The sequence below is a fragment of the Ambystoma mexicanum genome, chromosome 3p, assembly GCF_040938575.1.
Source record: "Ambystoma mexicanum isolate Mex_15411 chromosome 3p, UKY_AmexF1_1, whole genome shotgun sequence".
Classification (NCBI taxonomy): Eukaryota; Metazoa; Chordata; class Amphibia; order Caudata; family Ambystomatidae; genus Ambystoma; species Ambystoma mexicanum.
In genome coordinates, this window is record NC_090925.1 from 1,040,652,421 (window position 1) to 1,040,672,752 (window position 20,332).

Genomic DNA, 20,332 nt, shown 5'->3' on the forward strand with positions numbered 1-20,332 from the left:
TTCTTCTGAAGGAAAGGTCAACCCCTCTTGAGTATCTAGGATTGCTCCTAGGAACTGTTTGGAGGTGCTTGGCACCAGGCTTGACTTTTTCTCGTTGATTGAGAAGCCTAACTCGTGGAGGAGGTCGATAGTCCTTTGAATGTTTGTCCTGCAAATTCCTGGGGTTTCCCCCGTTATGAGCCAGTCGTCCAGATAAGGGTACACTGGGATTGCCTCCCTGTGTAGGTGTGCAGCCGCCACCGCCAGTACCTTGGTGAATACCCTTGGTGCCGAAGCTATCCCGAATGGCAGTACCTTGAATTGGTAGTGTCGACTGTCCACCTTGAAGCGCAAGTACTTTCTGTGTGCTGGGAACATGGAAATATGAAAATAAGCATCTTTCATATCCAAGGTTGCCATGTAATCCCCCTTTTTTAGGAGGGGGATTACCTCTTGTAGCGTGGTCATACAAAACTTTTGGGGCTTGACATACTTGTTGGCAGGCCGTAAGTCTAATACTGGGCGCATTGTCAAATCTTTCTTTGGCACAAGGAAGTAAGTTGAATAAATACCCTTGTTTACCTGGTGTCCCGGGACGAGTTCTATTGCGTCCTTTTCTAGCAGAATGGCGATCTCCTCGAGGAGAATCTTCTGATGTTCTAAAGAGTGTACTCTTTGTCGTGGAGGATGGTTCCGGGGACGCTGCAGTAGTTCTATACAATATCCTGTGGATACTGTTGACAGCACCCATCTGTCTGATGTGATCCCTTCCCAAGCCTGGGTGAAGTTGGAAATGCGTCCCCCTACTGGGGTTGCGTGAGAAGGGACCCTGAACTGAGCGTCACTGCTTTGGTGGAGGCGTGCCGCCTCCCTTGCTGGGGCTGCCTCTGCCTTTACCACAACCTCTCCTATTACCCCTGCCGTAACCCTGGGTAGACTGTTGGTTGTTGTTCCACTGTGTACCCTGCCCCTGGGAATAGTTAGATCCTCTCTGGGAATGTTGGCCGCGTGGGCGACGAAAATTACTATTCCCTCTCTGGTTAGGGGTTTATTGGTTAACTGGCCAAGGGACTTGAGTGTCTCGTATTCGTCCTTGGCATTCTTCAGTGCGTCTTCGACCGCCTTACCAAACAACAGATCGGTTTCCACCGGTTTGTCCAACAATGATGCCTGGGTTTCTGCCTTAAACGCAGACTGCCGTAACCACGCATGTCTTTTGATAACAGTGCCTTCTGCTATCAATCTGCCTGCGTTGTCCGCGGCGTCGAAGGTTGCTTTCAAAATGCAACCAGACACGGCTCTACCCTCTGCGGAAATCCGAGCTAACTGGCCCTTTAAAGGTTCAGGAGCAGAGGCTATGAGTGCCGCGACTTCTTCCCACTGATGGCAGTTGTAGCTGGCCAACAGGGTGGTGGAGTTTGCAATCCTTGCTTGATAGGCGGACGTTGAGGCTACTTTCCTGCCGAAACCGTATAGTTTTTTGCTCTCCTTGTCGGGAGGAGCTTCGGACGATGACAAGGGTGTTCCAGCCCTCTTACGAGTGTTTGTGACAACTAGGGAGTCTGGCTTCAGATGTCCTCTTATATAGAGAGGGTCAGACTGGGCCGCCCTGAAAAGTTTTTCAACCCTTGGATTGACTGCTCTGGTGAGGTTCGGGTTCACCAGGGACGGGTCTATTCTTCGCTGAATGGACTTAAGGATAGGGATGGTCTGGGCAACAGGCCTCCTTTCTCCCACTAACTCTTCTGCGAAGTCCGTCTCCTCCTGGACACCGTGGGTGTCAATATGGAAATGTTCTTCTGCGCGTGCGAGCACCTCGTTTAGGAGGGGTTGGTTATCGACCGGGGAGTCGGTAACCGGGGCTTCGTTCTCTACCGGGGAATCTACTCTGTATGTTTCCGGGTCTTCCTCTTCCTCTTCCTGGTCCTCATCATCCCCATAGTAGCCGGTCCCGGTTTGCTCTTCTACCATGCCAAATTCTTGGTCCTCACCAAAGGAAGCCTTTCCTTGATACAGTGAGTATGGTCTTGAGTATGGTTGTACCTCGAAGGGGTCTGACCTCATCGGTGTTTCAAACCGGGGCTTTTTACTCGGGGGGATAGGATCATTAGAGCCTGAGGGTGTCGCCCCTTGTGGATCATATGAGAGGAAATGTTCTGGATTTTTATCATAAAAATCAGCCAGAGGAGACATCCTTGACATGACCCTATCTATGTCTTCACTCGACCATTTTCTCGAACTGGAAATGACTCTCTCAGCAAGTCTATGGGATTTATCTTGAGTAGATTTTCTGGTTTTAGACATATCAGCAGACCTGGTTTTGTCTGTCTGTTTAGGGGGAGTGGTGTGTTTCACAGGTGTGGAAGAGTGCAAAGGCTGCTTCTTCTGCTGTTTTCCCACCTCCCCGTGAGTGTAAAAATGTTTTCCCTGTCCTTTAGTGGCTGCAGAGGTTTTTGACGCCTGGCGTCGAGGATCGGGGGTGGGGTCGCTGTCCTTCGAGCGTGGGGCCTCGCTGATTTTTACTGCGGGCTCCGACTCCTGGAGCGCGGCCTGGGGGTGGAAGTCCTCTTCGTCTTCTGACGATCGAACTTCTGTTAGCTTAGGGAGCGAGGCACTCTTGGCAAGAGTGGATGATTGCCTGGAGTCATGCGACGATCTTGATCGAGATCGCCCAGAGGACACCGAATCGGACCGTTCTGTTTGTGCCTCTTTCCGAGAACTCGACGTCGTCGAGTCTCGGTTGGACTTCGTGTGTTTAGTGTGTGTAGTGTGTGAAGCGCTTGTGTTGCCGGGGGTCTTCCCCATAGCCGCCCTGCCGGATGACCTTCCGAGGTCGGGGACTTGCGCTCGGCTGTCTTTCGACGCCGTAATGCCCTCGCCGTCCAAAAGTACGGCGTTGCTGCTGTCGCTGAAGGCGCCCTCCGCTGCCATGGCCGCCTGCCTGGCGTGGTGGGCCCAACGCTTCGTCGAACGGTCCTTAAGTGTCTTAGGTTTAAACCTACTACACGCTTTGCAGTTCGCTTCGGGGTGGTCCCTCGGCAAGCAGAGATTGCACGTGGCGTGCCTGTCGACCCAAGGGTATTTGCGATTGCACTTGGGGCAGAATTGAAAAGGGGTACCCTCCATACGCACCTTGAGGCAGCGGGCTGTTAAGTGTAGGAAATGTATAAGGTGAACCTATATACCAAGAGTGTAGAGTATGTACAACCCCCCACTCTCCCTACTTGCAGGGCCGAGGCCAGAGGCCTTCCAAGCCCGGGCCGAGGCCAGAGGCCTTCCGAGGCCAAAATCCGTCGTGCAACAGCCGACGGTCGATTTCTTCTCCAGCCGGCGTCGAGTGTCGAAGTTCGACGTTGGGGTGGGGAAGGATGTCAATAGATTAATATTTTAAATATTTTAGCAAAAGTATGGCTAAGGCGAGGGGACTCCGCAAAATTCTTCCGACCAGTTTGGCGGAAAAAAACAATCTGAGGATCCTAGACGCGTGAGGGATCTTGGGTACAGTGGACGTCACACTACGGATAGTATTACTGGCACGCCCTGTGTCGACGCCCATTTTCGAGTTTCGAAAAACAAACTGTAATACTCTGCAGCTTCCACTAGATGTCGGCCTATGCACAGCATGTGATCTAAGCAGATTCCACAAGCCTCAGAATATATATATATATATATATATATATATATATATATATATATATATATATATATATATATATATATGCACGTGTTTTAATACATTATACAACACATTTTGTGAGAAAAAATGGCTAAAAAGCCAGAGCATTTGGAATTGTTTTGTAGGGTAACACCAGTCTAAAAATCCAATTCATGCAGGTCACCAACAGTGCACAGGAACATTAAAGCTTTTATTAATTGAAATCTTTGCTATTACAAATGTCATGCGACAGTGAAAACATGTCTAACTGGCTTCACATTATAGACCATTCTAGACACATAATAACATATTACAGTAAAGCATGCCATGCCACATTTAGAGATACCTAGACTGGTTGCACCAAAATGCCAGTCGAAACAATAACACTTATCATAGTTGTTTTATCACAGATGCCCAGAAAAATATACAATGCTACAGTAAGAAATGGCTAGACTGGTAGAAACCAAATGCCATTCTAGCCAGGCAATTACACTTAGCAGGACTGTTTTATCAGAGCTGTCCAGTTAAAAAAAAGTCAATCCAAGCTAAGAAATGACTATACAAGCTGCACCAAAATTCCTCTCTAGCCACTAATACCACATATCATGCCTGCTTAGCCTGGAGATGGATTACCATTATGATTTCTTGCACAATCCCTGCTCCCCCCACACAGCCCCTCTCCCTCCAAACCCCTTCCCCAACCCCCAAAATAAGCACCTCAGCCCAGAATTATCTCCACATTCCTCTTCCTTGTCCCAGTGCTTACATATGAGGCACCTTGCCTCATAGGTAAGTACTAGGACAAGGAAGAGAAGGGCTAGGAGTAATAAAGATTGCAGGTAACTAAGCCAGGCATTACCTCCATGTCCCGCTACATCATCCCGTACTTGTGTATGAGGCAAAGTGTCTTGTACACAAGAAATAGGGTGAGGAAAGATTGGGCTATGAGTAATGAAGATTACCAATAAGTAATCATGGCATTAAACGCAAGCATTGGCACAACACCATTGATCTAACTGGACTTCATTTTGGGCTATGATGACTCGAACTGGCTGACCTACAATGCTGTTGCCAAACAGAAAAGGACACAGATGTTAAACAGTGCATGGGTTTCGCCGTTAACAAAGGCCCGGCAATTGCTAACATAAAGCATTTCACTGTTAGTTATTAGGCATTTGAAATTGTGATGCAGGTTTAGTACGTGCATGCCAGGGGAGGGATTGGAAGGGTAGAGATGGGACAGGCGACCTCATTCTCACAGCTTTCCACAAGTGGGTGTTTTCATACTTAAAGGAGAGAGTTAACTGCTTGTAAGATTGAGGTTGCACTAGAATAGTCTCATTAGAATGTGTAAAGAAGTTAGATGCCCCCACACAAATAAGTTTGCCCTTCCCCCACCGCCCGTGAAGTTAGCACCTCCCCAACATTTGAAGAGTTAGCCCCTCCGAAATGTAGGTTTTCTAGAGCTGAAAAATGAGCACACACATCATTCACCATACATAAATGCGCGTACACACGCACACCCAGCCACCCTGTCATGCACTGGTGAATCCTCCTTAGTCTCCTCCTCACCTTGGTCTTCAGTCGAGCTTTTGTGATTCTCTGACCGCTTTCTCTGTCGAGGCTTCTTAGATTCTTTCTTATCGTGGAGGTAGGGACGAGCTCCTCGGAGGCCACCTTGGCCTGATGAGGAATCCAAGCCAAAGGGAACTCCGAGGAGCAAGCCCCATAAAACAGGGAAAAAGCCTCCTGACACAAAAAAACCCTGGGTGGAATGGTGCACTGAAGTCGGTTTGCATAAATAAGTAACTCTGTTGTATACGTATTTCCTGGATTGCAGGAGGGGCAAGATGCCCACGCAGCACTCTGATGACGAATACAGAAGAGTCTGAGTCCTTAGAATGCTCAGGGGGCAACTGATGGAACACACAGAGGAGGACTAAGTAAACATAGATCCGCCGTCTGGAAGAAGACTGCCGGAACAGCACAAGCAAGAATCCTTGCGAACGCGAGGGAAGAATGCAAGGAGAGAAAGCCTAGCGAGAAGGTAGGCTAAGAACAGGTAAAAGTGAGGAGGCGCATTAAGGTGCAGGGAGAACGCAAGAGAGCGAGACAAGAATAGGAGTGGGACAGTCAGAACCCCAGCATGAAGGGCTGGGTGGAATACAAAGGTAAGTGCGAAGGATACAAAGTAGCCGGCAAGCCAGTAAAAGGAGAATAATAACCTGCTAAAATGCAGAAGCGAAGACCGGGCAGAAAGCTAGAGAAGCTGGAACGTGGAAACCACAGGGTGCGGGGGAGAGGAGCCAAGAGGCAAGGAGGGAAGACGGAAGATCGGTAAACTAGGAAGGAACCGGCACAGAACCGGGAAGGAACGCAGCTAGAAACGAAGGCTAACTGACACAAGAACGGCTAACGGGGTAACAGCAGCGGGATCCAAGAAACGGATACAACGCACCGTACCTCTGACACAGGCCGGAGATATGACTGCGGCAGCCATCTTGGATGAAGACTAGACCACTCACCAGAGATGTAGGAGACTACGTAATGGCCTCACGCTAGAACCTCCAACGCTGCCAGCATTTCCATGGGCGCAGCATGACACACCCATGCATTTAAGTGTGTACCCTTTTACCATATAGGCAACCCAGGAATCCACACATACATTTAAGTGTGCACAATTTCACCATACACTCACACACACACAGCCAGCCAGCCATACATTTGTGTGTGCACCCTTTCACCATACACCCACACATGCATACACAGGCTGCATCATGCACTCACTCATTAATACACATTATATTATATCCATATATTTGCCCACACACTTACATGCACGCACACACATTTAAAGAAAATACATATTCGTACCTGTAATCTGTTAGTGTAGGGAACGAGACCTTGAGCTCCCTGCAGCACCCTGGGATGCTTGTTCCCGTCATCTGCAGAGGATCTGAATGCCTCTGTGCCATGGGATCGAGGGGAGCCTCATTACTTAAAAAAGAAATGGTTTCTTTTTGAAGTCACTCTTACATCATAAAGAAATTATTTATGTTAAAGGACCGAAATGGAACAGAAATAATTTCTTTGTGAAGGTAGAGTGACTTCAAACAGAAACTATTTCTTTTTGAAGTCATAAAGATCTCCACGCCCCATGACATGGAGGCCTCCAGCCAGTAGGCTTCCATGTCATGGGGCGGGGGTGCCCTCAGACTTCATAAAGAAATAGCATCTTGTACTAGTTGCTCTACCTTCATAAAGACATTTTTTCTGTTATGCTGTAACAGAAATTATTTCTTTATGAAGGCAGAGTGACTTCAAAACGAAACTTTCCTTTTTTCTGGTTTTTAATTTTAAAACATTTATTTTTTTCTTTGTTAGTCTGAGGTGACCCCCTCCCAGGACATGTGCTAGGTCCCCTGCACTGTGGGGGGTGCGGGCCCTGGCTACGTCAGTGCTCATAAGACGCCTGGTGAAAGCAATGCACTCATTCAGGGAGTTGCCCAGGAAGGTTTGCGACTGAAACTGTCTCTCACGATATAACAGGCAAATGAGCTTGGTAACAGCAGCTCATCCTATTCTGGTGCAGCCAAGGAAGCTTGTGATAGGTGATGATGCCCTGGTGAAGTACCAGAAGACTGATTATAGCAGCTCATTTAATTCCGGTGCCCCAGAGGAACCCTGGTGAAAGTAGCTGATTTTAGCAGCGTGCAGCAGAGAGCGCTTTGTGGCAGCTGCGCGCACTGCCCTGATGCCACATGTGGGCATGTGATGTATTTGCATGTGTATGCGTCCGGAGCGTCCCTGCAGCCCGTGAACATCACCGCCGCAGGCCCGGATCCTGATTTGCTCCCTCGACTTGCCTGCCCCTCCCCTCCTGCTTTAAATGGAGGTGGAGGGTGCCGTGAGGCGAATCCGGGAGAAGAAGGCTGCAGAAAAAGGCCAGTGCTCCTCTTTGCAGCTCCGCTGCGAGCGCATCTGCAAGCTGAGGCCCTAACAGCTGATCTCCTTTCTTTCGGATCAGCTGCTACAGAATCATTGCTTCCCGCGTGCCACGCGGCTCCTAAGATTGCCGCCGCCATCCCCATGACGACCGGAGCGTCCCTGCAGCCCGTGAACATCACCGCCGCAGGCCCGGATCCTGATTTTCTCCCCCGACCTGGCTGCCCCTCCCCTCCTGCTTTAAATGGAGGTGGAGGGTGCCGTGAGGCGAAGCCGGGAGAAGAAGGCCGCAGAAAAAGGCCAGCGCTCCTCTTTGCAGCTCTTCGCTGCTCACAGCCTGCCGTCTGCCGTGGAACCCTGCTTGAACTACAAGGTAAGGAGTCCCGCACTCCTGAGCAGCACCACACACTCGCCACTAGACTACAGCATCTACGCGCCCATACTCTCACATGCGCTCTGCTCACAACACCCATCCCCACGACTGTACGCAATACGCGCCTGCAATCCAGAACACTGAAATCAGCCACTAACCCATCCATTCCAGCCTCAGCAGTCTATAAACGCCATAGACTACGCAACACAACTGACCTAAACCCTGACAGTATGCATGGCTCTGACCACAATGCAACTGCAACAAAGGCTAAGACTGCTGAATTTGTGCCCCCCCACAGATTTGAACGTGAATACTGCTATGTGCAATTCTTCTATCACACCCTTGTTGTCCACTGATGCAAATGCTACTCTGCCTATGTCTATGACCCTAGAAAATGTGCCCCCCACAGGTCTGAATGTGAATACTGTGCAATTGTTACCCTTGTTGTCCACTGATGCAAATGCTACTCTGCCTGTGTCTATGACCCTAGAAAATGTGCTCCCACAGGTCTGAATCTGAATACCGCTATGTGCAATTCTTCTACCACACCCTTGTTGTCCACTGATGCAAATGCTGCTCTGCCTATGTCTATGACCCTAGAAAATGTGCCCCCCACAGGTCTGAATGTGAATACCGCTATGTGCAATTCTTCTACCACACCCTTGTTGTCCACTGATGCAAGTGCTACTCTGCCTATGTCTATGACCCTAGCAAATGTGCCCCCCACAGGTCTGAATGTAAATACCGCTATGTGCAATTCTTCTACCACACCCTTGTTGTCCACTGATGCAAATGCTACTCTGCCTATGACTACTACCTCAGAAAATGTGCCCCCCATAGGCTTGATTATGCCATCCACTGCCATCAATGTCACCCCTGAACCCCACCTCAAATGTGCCCTCATCAACGCCCGATCCATCAATGGTCATGCCCTAGACATCCACGACCTCATCATCACACTAGATCTAGATCTGCTAATGGTCACTGAGACCTGGCTACACGAAGCCTCAGGCCCCGCTTTGTCCCTCCCACTCCCACCAGGCTATGCCATCACTAGACAAGATTGCCTGACCACAGGGGGCGGTGTCGCTCTCATAGCCAAAGATTCGATCACCATCAGAAAGGTTGACAAAACCATCAACACCAACAGTGACTACCTTCAATTGAAACTCACTATCTCACACCACTGCACCATCACCCTACACCTCATCTATCAGCCACCAGGCCCCCTAGGAGACTTCCAGGCGGCCTCCCTCACGCACCTCCTGGCTGACAACCTAAAAAAGTCATCCAAAGTCATTCTCCTTGGGGACATCAACCTTAGCCTGAATGACACCAAAGACCCTGCTGCCAAAACACTTGACACAGCCTTAGCCACTCTAGGATTCACCAACACCATCACAGGCCCCACGCACGCCCTAAGCAGATCACTAGACTGGATCGCCCACCACAATTGCCCCCGCACAGTCACAGGCAATACCCCCACCCCATGGTCTGACCAACACACCATCACCTTTAACATCCCCACCACCACAACCGCATCCCGCCCCACCCAGCTCTTACCACCAGCCCTCACAAGAAGCGCCCGCCAACTCACCAAAGAAAGACTCCTACCCTTCCTACAGGGACCTGCCTTCAGACACCCCTTCTCCGATAACCCAGAAACCCTGGTCAAAAATTACTATACTGCCATCAATGCTGCAATCAATGCTATCGCCCCACTTAAACCACGCAAAACCAAACCCACTAGCCACACCAATGCGTGGTACACAAAGACCTTCTCAAACTGCGCACAGACAAACGAGCAGCACTAGCGCAATGGCAAAAATCTCAAGATGTTAAAGACAAACATATCTTCAAATCCCTCGCAAATGAATATAAGAAAGCCATCATCAAATCCAAAGCCAAATCATTTGAAGATAGAATCGCTGAGGCCAAATCAAACTTCAAGGAAATGTTTGCCATATTTAGAGAACTCGAGACCTCTACACCCACCTCCCAAAACTTCACCAAAGATAAAGCATTGTGTGATGGCATCCAAACAGCCATGCTTAACAAGATTAGCTCTCTCCAAGCCAAAATTTTGAACACCAAACTAATGCTGCCCACCCCCCCCTACCCCCTCCCCAAGCCCCCCACTCTCCTCACCCACAGAGCCCCCCCCCTACCTTCTCATTCAAAACTATCCAGGAAAAAGACATGATCCACATCATGAAAAACATAAAACCCTCCAACTGCAAAGGGGATCCCTGCACCGCCTCCATCATCAAAGACTGCGCAGACACCCTGGCTCCATTCCTAACAGCCTTCGTCAACGCCTCCTTCACCACAGGGAGAGTCCCCTCATGCCTCAAGGAAGCCTGGGTCTGACCTCTCATAAAAAACCCCACACTTGACCCCACCTCCCCCAATAACTACCGCCCCATCACCACATTCCCATTCCTCCTCAAGATCCTAGACAAAGCAGCCTAACTGCAGGTCCAGCACTTCCTCGAAGAACACAACCTCCTAGGACTGAGACAATCCGGCTTTCGCCCTAGACACGGGACAGAGACCGCCCTACTCGACCTCAAAAACCAAATGGACGACGCAAGGGACCAAGGGAAACCTGTTCTGCTCCTTCTCCTCGATCTCTCTGCTGCTTTTGATCTTGTAGATCATGACATCCTCTGCCATCACCTCACCTCCACAGCCAACTTCTCCCAAGAAGCCACCACCTGGATCACCTCCTTCCTCCAAGGCAGGACCATGCAGGTCTTCTCTGACCTTGCCACTGCGTCACCCACCATCATGCTATGTGGGGTGCCCCAAGGCTCCTGCCTCTCCCCCACCCTCTACAACATCTTTACCCGCCCCCTCTTCCTCATCCTTGACGCCATGGGCATCTCTTACACCAACTACACCGACGACACTCAGATCCTTCTCACATTAACAGGCGACTATGACACTCACTGTTCAACTCTCAACAAAATATATAACACAATCCAAATGTGGATGGCTATCAACGGCCTCTGTCTTAACTGATAAAACTGAGCTCCTACTCGTAGGATCCCCTGACACCCTCAAGAAACTTGATGCCCAGTTTAGCCACTTTACTATTGACTCAATCAGAATTCCAGTACTAGACACAGTAAAAACATTAGGCGTCTATCTAGACTCCAATTTATCCATGAGCAGGCAAGTAAACGCAATCGCCTCCTCTGCTGCTTACCATGCTAAACTCCTCAACGCAATCAGACCTTATCTGTCAAAAGACACATGCACCAACATAGCCAGAGCCATAACTGGCTCACGGCTAGAATACTGCAATGTTCTTTTCCTAGGGACCTCCAACAAAAACCTCGAGAAGTTACAAGTAATCCAGAACAGCGCCCTGCGTGCTGCACAAGGCATTGCCAAGAGAGAGCACATCACTGCCGCCAGAAAAGCATCCCATTGGCTCCCCATAAAGGAAAGGATCATATTCAAAGCGCTAAGTATCACCCACAAATGCACCACTTCTCAGCCCCAGTGTACCTATCCCAGAGAGTCCACCCGGTCTCCTCCATCAGACCCACTAGGACACCATATGCCAATCTGCTTTCTGTACCTAGGGTAAAAAGAGCTAGAGCAGGGGGCGCCAGCTTCCCTTACCTTGCTGCCTTACACTGGAACACCCTTCCCACCTCTCTGCGAGCTGAACCTTCACTGACTGCTTTCCGCAAAGCAATGAAAACGTCCTTGTTCACCTAACCAACACCATATGTTCAAGCTCTCATCAGTAACATGTATGATGTATTATGCTGTATGATACCTCCTATCGCTGAACACAGGATCCTGACTCACTGTAACCGAAGGCACAACCTGTACCCATTGTAACTAAGTGCCTCTACAAGTAACAGCGCCACAATTCCCCTGGGCTGCCTGCGCGCTATATAAATGTAATAAATAAATAAATAAATAAATATTTGGTGTATAAAACACAAACCTATCAGGGAAGTAATGGAGTGCTGTACACGGTGGGCACACTCAGGAGATTGAAGGTAGGGTGCAGGGTAGCTGGGATGTGTAGGAGGACGGATTTTGGGAGCACCAAATTGCGAGAAGTAGGGTTGAGTGGAGCAATCAGAAATTGTCAAGATATTTTGTTAAACAGTAGGGCCTTCACAGACTTGGAGTGTTGGGTGGGGGAGGCCAGTCTGGGCTGCATTAGTAATTTGCTCTAGAGACAGGGCGCATTGAACGAAAAGGCCTGCTCCTTTGCTGTTTCCTTTTTGGTTCCCAGTCTGGCAATGTGCTGCCAAAACTCGTTGACTGCAATCTCTCTCCATCACTCGCAAACTGATTCGCTGTTAAAATAAGCCCTTAACAAGGTCATGAGCCGGCGTTGGCTGCAGAGGCCTTTGAAGCATGCCACGTATTTCACCCGCTAGTTAGTAGCTACAATATGACATCCAAACGGGATTGATCTCTGACATTACTTTCCAACAACAACACGAGGCCCCAGCACAGCATTGGCCTCAGCCACACCGGCCTCCGTCATGGCGGAAACTTGTTCCACCTTTCCAGTATCCGCAAGCACAGCACATGCTTGTCTTGGCGGGAAATGGGGTTAGGGATTCTGCAGTTCAGACTTGGAGGTTGGCTGTTTTGCATGGAACTTTGAACATAATGTTCATTATAATGTGTGTGAAGTCAAAACGGCTGAAGGAGGGTGGAATGCAACGAGGGAGAGCTGAAGACACTTTCCAAGCGCTTCTGGGAATGTGGAATGTTGAAGACACTTTCCAAGCGCTTCTGGGAATGTGGAATGTTGAAGACACTTTCCAAGCGCTTCTGGGATGTGGAATGTTGAAGACACTTTCCAAGCGCTTCTGGGAATGTGGAATGTGACGCGTGAATCCCACAGTACTTCAGTGAAAGGATAGGTAGGTTTCCCATTCCATGCACACGGCTGCAGTATGCGCTCCACAGCCCGAGAACATAACATACATAACATAATAATACCGGCATGGCGGTAATAATACGGGCAACCCCCCCCCCCCCGCTCTCCCCATCCCACCTTATCTCTTTCTCTCTCTCTCTCTTTCACACAGACTCTCTCTTTCTCGCACTCTTTCTCTGTGCCTCTTTCTATGTGGGGGAGAGTTGTGTAATCAGGTGCACGTTTGCTACTACCCACCGTCGCCGCCGCTGACAGTGGTGAGAACAGAAAAACACAGAGATCATAAAAAGAAAATAATTTAATTAAATTTACATTGCAAGCTTCTCTTTTTAAAATGTTATGTTTTTTCCTAATAATCAATTCCAGTGTATATTTTAATAGAAACTTTACATGTGTCTTACTGAGCAAAACACGCTATCAAAATCGTGGATAATTATATCATTTTTTTTTAATGTTATTATTCCAAATGGAAAATGCAGTTCATGCCTATTTCAAACTTTCAAAAGACCCGTAAGGGAAAGCGGGCCAAATGGCACCAGAGAGGGTTCCAGTCTGCTTAGCAAATTTATTTAGCAAAGAACTCTGTGATAAAAGGGTTGTATGCTTGAATCACTAAGCACATAATACTGGAGGAAGTAGCTTCCCTGCACTGGAACTCCCTCCCACATGCCCTTAGGGCTAATCAGTCATACCTACAATTTAGGCACAACCTCACCCACCAGCTCAATGAAAACGACTGTTAATGCCCTGACTCTACCCACGACACCCTCCTTGCCTACCATCCCTGATCCTGTCTGCAAATATCCGTACGTTTTTCTGCATATTTTATCTTATTCTTGTATATGACTCCTTGTTCGTTTGTATAATTTGTACCTATATATGACTGCACAGCAATGTAACCCAAGCTGAAAATTCTCTTGTTGCCTTCTGCGCCCTGATGCCTCCGGATCTGGCGCGCATTACAAGTAAAAAAACAAACAAAATGCACAATGGCCACAATGGCCTTCGTGCTCATTTAATTTGTCACAGCACTAACCCTAACATTGGAATGTTTGTACCACTGAAGCTCCTATACTGATTCAGACAGCGTCAGGATTTTGATATGAGGTTTGAATGCCTCTGCCAGCAGTCACTAGATTATAGTCCAAGGGGCCTCCTAGGATAATGTGCCTCTGTATATGTTCAGTGGTAATTTGGCAGTAATTTGGTGGTAAATCAACTGAATTACCGCCAAACTAAATTACCGTTACCGCCACTTGGCCCAGTGGGGTTGCCACAGGATTACAAGTGGTGGTAATTCCCCCTTTTTGGTGTTAATAGGGTTCCATGTAATAATGTCGCTGTGAAAAAGTCGTGAGGTTCTGGCGACTTTTTCCTGGCTACCAAAATTCTTTCTCCAAATATTCTAGGAGGGTATAATTATATATTATTACCTCCAGTCCTACAATATTAGGGGAAAGTGTTTTATAGCCTGGAGGGTGCATCATTAATGCATTTCTTTTTAAAGTCGTCAACCTGATGACTTTTTCCATGGGGACATTATTACCTGATACCGTCCATAGGACTCCATGGGTATGTTTGGCAGGTTTACCGCGGGTGGAATTACTTTGTGGTAAATCATCTGGCTTGGGCGATTTCACTTCCAGCTTTAGGCTGGAGATAAATCTTCCACTTCACATCCAAATGTATAATTTGGCAGTGCCGGGAAAAACAGTGGTCATTTCGTTATCACCAATAACACGGCATCTGCTGGGGTGGCAGTGATTTCAAAAATAGTTTGGCCATGCACCCAAAAGCACAGATTCCAATGAAATGACGTCATCCACTGATGTGTTTAATGCATTGATGGTGAGTTTTACTTAGCACTTACTTGCACTGTCAGACACTCGGGTAGCAGCTACTGAGTCCTTTTGCTTTTTCAGGGTAGACAAGGTGAAAGTACAGCTACTTGAAGAACTACCCAACTCGCGACTGTCCCTCTTGCCCCAAACACAGCCGCAACTTCATCTACCGGAAGGGTGTGTGACTTGCCAAGAGAAGGGCGCCACCAGTACTTGAATCATTGAAACCAACCCTGGTTGCACAGGAGCATGGGCTTATGCACAGGCAACGCGTACAGGTCCTCAGCGGCTCCCGGTGGCTTCCTCCATGCGGCACCACTTTTGTGGGATTGTCATACATTCCTAAAATAACAAATCTTCCGTCGAGACCACAGCACCTTCAACACCACTTTTCAGATTTAGAAAAGTGTCGGTAAACACTGAAAATGATCCCTTGAAATGGCACATTGATTTTTGAGGCCAGGCCTGTTAGCGACACATAGCGCATGCAAGTTACCAAAAAAAATAATAATACATGAGCACAACACTGTCGTTAACAGAATAAATATACAGAAATGTGTTGGATCATTGCCTTGGAAAATGAAAAGATAATACAGACAGCGTCACGCTCAGAATCGTGGGCTGCCTTGCCACTCACCTCGATTTGTAATAGCCTGGTCCCACAGAATCTTCTGCAGGTCTGTGGTCCAGGACTCCTTCATGTCCACGGAGGGTGCCTGGAGTGTGTACGTGTCCTGTGATTTCCTCCGCCGGAACCATATCTCAAAGCAGAGCCCACTGCCTCCAGAAGAGTGGGTCAAGCCAATCTCAGAGGTCTGCAATGCATTTTAGAGGGGTTGTGAAGATAGGTGTAAGACACATGGAATGAGGCTCCTTCCAAAATGTAACAAAGGGGCACCAGAAATTCCCTCTCCATGAAGACATACCGGCTCTTGGGGCAATCTGGGGACCCATGAATAGTGTGGTGTTCGTTGCACCACTTCATATGTTGCTATGCACCATTTTATAGTGTCTAGAACCTGTCTGCTATCTTTTTTGGCCTTGCTGCAATTGGCTCTGTAAGAGGAGGTTTTTTTTTGATGGAATAGCGGCAGAGCATTCAGAAGAACACGGCTCCTGTGCGTCTGTATGTGTCTATCGGAATGGTGAAGTCATTTGGGAGTGTGCTATCACTAGGCGGTAACCCGAGAACTGAAACGCGTAGAGAGTGCTTCGGGCGGTGTTGCCAGCTAAAGTGGTGGAGTGTAATAGAGCTGAAGAGAAAAGCATAAGTCATAGATTTGTCGTCTTCCTGAGGCATTGACTCGGAATGTGATCGCAGTCAATAGGGGACATCCCAATATGGTGCAAGGTGGAAGAGTGATTTTTAGAGGGTCTTTGGCTAGTTGGGGGTCAGGCAGAGTGGGTAAAGGTAGTGGCAGGGGAGCAGTCGGTAGAAGTAAATGTAAGGTTTGATCATACCGGGGTGGTATGCACCTCATGGAAGGGCTGGTTGGCGGCTTGCTAGATCTTTTTGCTGTAATCGTTGGGTAACCTTTTGGTTTTGTGGAATCCAATCCATGTGAGGTTAATTATGGTTGGTTTGACGGTGGGTGAAAGAGGGCTCCTCATCTATGTAGTTTGGAGATGGCATTCGTGGGACGGGTAGGAGGTGAGAAGGTCTATGGATTGGGGGCTTTTGAATGATAGGATATTTATAACGTGCTTAATACCCAGAGGTTTCTAAGCGCGGACCCGGGGATCCAACCTGTGTTGCTCTGTGTCATCTTGCTTCCAAGGCGAGCACGTTGCCCCAAAGCTATCCTCCCGAGACTTGGTGATGTTATAGGGGAGGTAGTTTAATAAACAGAACACGCCATATATACACGAGGTGGGGATGCGAGTGGGTTGCATTTCCATGCATATACATCTACGGGGGAGGGACTGGGGTAAATAAGAAGACGCGCTGATTGAAAGTAAATGAAAATGCATCCATTTACGTTGCACCCTTTTTTTATACTGCAAATATATCTCCAGATTGCACATACCCTCGTGCTTTGTTAATCCCTGTTACGGGAGACAAAGGCAGTTCACAAATTGGAGGACAGACTAGACCGGCGAAATGCTTTCAAAACAACTACAAAAAACAATTAGGGCCAGATTCTCAAATAACAGTGCAAATCAGAGGAGTGCAGAGAATTTGCTCATTTAATTTATGGTATTGTTAGAAATGCTCAGATCAACTTATTCACAAAGGAATTCTGGTTGGGCTGGACAATAGTGCAGTGATGCTCTGCCCAGCCCGTTTGCATACATTAGTGTCGGGAGCGCGTATTTTCAGGCTTCCCCGCGGCAGCAGCTCGGTGGTTGCTGGGTACACGTTTCACCGAGACGGGCCTGTCTCGCAGAAATGACTAAAAAAAGCATTTGCCTTTGGAAATGGTAGTGTGACACCTGTGGTTTAACTCGAGGCTGTCACAATTCAAAAGAAAATCATGACAGTGTCAGAAATGACCCCGTTTCGCGCCTCCACCTGTGCCTGTTTTAAAAGGCGCATGGGGACGCCCCGTATTTCTGGGCATTTTAAAGTGCATCCCGTATGTGAATCCAGGAAGTACTTTAAAATGCCCAGAAACGCCCCCTTATTTGCGCAATTCTGCAAAGGGTGGAAAAGAGGGCACCTGAATGGGCGCATCCAAGATGCGCTCATTCAGATGAGCTTTGTGAATTGAAATAATCCTTTTTGTGGCAAAAGTGAGGGGATGCTTAGCTAGAATCTGGCCCATTAAACCTGCCTTTGATGCGAAGAGCCAAAAGGCCCTCCTTCAAAGCAAGGAGGATGAAGTAAAAACGTGATTAAGGGCTTGGTATATCTGTCACTTATATCCACCAATACTCTGGAGCATGCAAGAGGGAACTAAAGGTCACACCAATCCTCTACTTTTTTGGGAAAATCCACTATCATTCCCTTACTTTTTGTCAACCTGAGCACCATTCCTGGATGCCAGGGATGGGCGCCATTATTTTTGCTGGTTCCCTACTGGGGATTCGAACCTGGCTCTGCTGTGAACGTTCTGTTGTCACATCTTGCTGAGCTATCTTTCAGGCGCTGTTTCAGAGTTATTTGAATAACCTACTTGGAAGATTACACCCCTTTCCGAGCCGCTCCATAGCCATGCACCATGGTGATCAGTTTTTTTCTTCTGCAAATTTAGTGCAATGAACGTGAAATTGCTGCAGGCACAGGTATGTGTGCAGGTAATGGGTGTGGGGTGGCTATAGTCCTGGGCGTACTTAAAGCTGCATGCAATGGGGGGCAGTGACTGAAAGTACTGATGCTCATTTATTTCACTGATTCTTTCACTGTTAATAGTACAGTTGTAAAACATAGTACAGGGGTGGAGTGAAGGAAAGATAGGACCCAAGTATGCAGTGGGTATTGGGGAGGCAGGGTGAGGGGAACATAGTTCAATTTCTCCTTTTGTAAATTTTGACTTCATGGATGGTCATTTCTTTGCTCAGCCCATTATCCATCCTTAAAATCTAATAACCTTCCCCAAAGCATTTCCCATTACACCCAAGAATATTCTGAGGCCCTTATTTTCCATCAGATATTTTCTCAGTCTACTTGTCAAACACACACACACACACACTCCTTATTTGTACCTTTTTTCTTTCTTTCTGGTACGCACCTTGAAGGACTGCTTGTAAATATAGGTTTCGTTCCCATGGACGGACTTCTTTGTCTTGCTGAAGAGAATGAGGTCCTGAAACAGGAAGATGCGACGGAAGCACTTCTTCTTCCGGTAGGACACCAGGAACTCGCCCTGGCGCATGAGCTGCCCCTGCTCCTTCAAGTTCACCTGGAAACAAACGCAATGAAGAACAATGGTCGGTCAGCACACCTGCTCTCAGAAGCAACACTCACATATCTGACATTAACCGTACAGGTTTCTTGAGAGTTCCTATGGTTTCTGTCACTAAATACTACCCTGCCGGTGTGCCATATTAGTTCAGTGCATTGAAGACGCTGGTGTGAAATCCAGTGCCCTTTAAGGACAGCGCTAGGCATGATGCAACATCATCAATCGATGCACTTAGAAAGAAGAAGAGTTTCTGTTCCTCACAACATATATTCTCCAGACTCGTCTTCAATACACCAAAACAAGGAGCCATGCAACCCTATGCCCCTGGACAAGTCTGCCAATGATCAGGAACGCAACGTAGAGTAGATGCAAGCAAGTGCTCTACAAGACATAGGTATGAAACTGATGGGCATATCCTGCCAACCTTGAATACTTTACTTAGCAGCGCATCGCAGCTTAAATCCCTGTGATTCTCTTCCCGCACTAATACATTTAAGCCTTACAGACTGAGGGAGAGGTCATGGCTGTGAGACAATGACCCACAGCCAAGTTATTGCCTGAGGCAGAGCTGATGGTTATACGTTGGGGAAGTGTTATGGCAACTTCTGAGGTCTATTAGGCTACCAGAGAAAGAGTGTTGCAACTAAAAAGAAAAGCAAACGATGTTAGGCTGCTGCTCAAATTAGAATGTTTGGAATAAGGTCTATACAAGGGATTATAGACTGCATTGATTGGCGGACAGGAGATCTAAAGGGGGAATCCATGTGTTAATATTGATTTGACGGAAGAACACTCCCAGGATTGGTAGTCAGAATCCTTATGAGATCAGTCATTCGTTCCAGTCACAGGCACATGGACCTGCTCCCTTTGCCGACAGTTCTTTTGATGGATCAAACTCAATATTTTGCAATAAGAATACCTCACCCATAATAGTGTCTGTCTTTCAGATGGTTATGTTTACTCTCCTTAAAAGTACACTACAGTTCTATGCCAAAGCAGTACAAAATTAGTTTTCTCCAGTTGTGGACCAAAAACAGACCCAGAAACACCTCCCAAAACATAAATGTAGCACTGAGTGTCTGTGCTCTGAGTGCAATAGGAGATCAAACCTGAGATCTCTTGACAGTGCTGACGTCTTCAATGTCTTCAGCCACCTTCTTTAATATCTACTAGGATTTCCTTCAGATCTCCTTTAAAGGTGAAGAAGCATGATTCCCAGGCATCATGGGTCTCCTAGATCCTCACTTGCTAATATATATCCATTAGATTCGTGGTTCTGGATATTGTCCATCATTTGCTTCCTTCTTGTTCCCCAGCTTAACAAGTTCTCCCAAGATCTTAGCATCTCTCTTGATGTGTCTGACTGTCAATAGGCTATGGAAGCATAGTTTGGGATGATGGAGAATATGTTGCCCTCCCACACTTAGACCTTTTGCACAACTGAAATCCCTCTTCAACATTTTTCTTCATTATACCAACTTAATCCCCTTTGTGCTTTAGACCGGGCTTTCTTAATGCTTGATTTCGTATTACTCTTCCACACACGCTGGTGGACTCACTCCTTGTTCGGGTTTACCCAAACTGACCTTTTACAATTGACCTTTTGTCCTAAGCGACCTAATTATAGTGGTCCTAATTAACCTTCTGCACAATTGAACTTTAAATTATTTTAGTTATTTTATATATGTATTGGGTTGGTTTTGGATTATAAATAATAAAAGGGGATTGGATAGGGAGTTGCAGGGTTTTTTGGATTGGGTGAGGGTTGCG

General features: G+C 47.5%; 1 protein-coding gene across 1 annotated transcript in view; it reads right to left on the reverse strand.

Annotated features, from left to right (window-relative positions):
- Positions 1-20,332, reverse strand: part of KIAA1755 (KIAA1755 ortholog) — a 435,570-nt gene that overhangs the window by 93,894 nt on the left and 321,344 nt on the right. Inside the window, exons 18-19 of the mRNA XM_069652397.1 lie at positions 18,389-18,559; positions 15,355-15,532 (exon numbers count right to left, since the gene is read on the reverse strand). Coding sequence (XP_069508498.1) covers positions 15,355-15,532; positions 18,389-18,559 — 349 coding nt within the window. The remainder of the gene's footprint in view (positions 1-15,354; positions 15,533-18,388; positions 18,560-20,332) is intronic.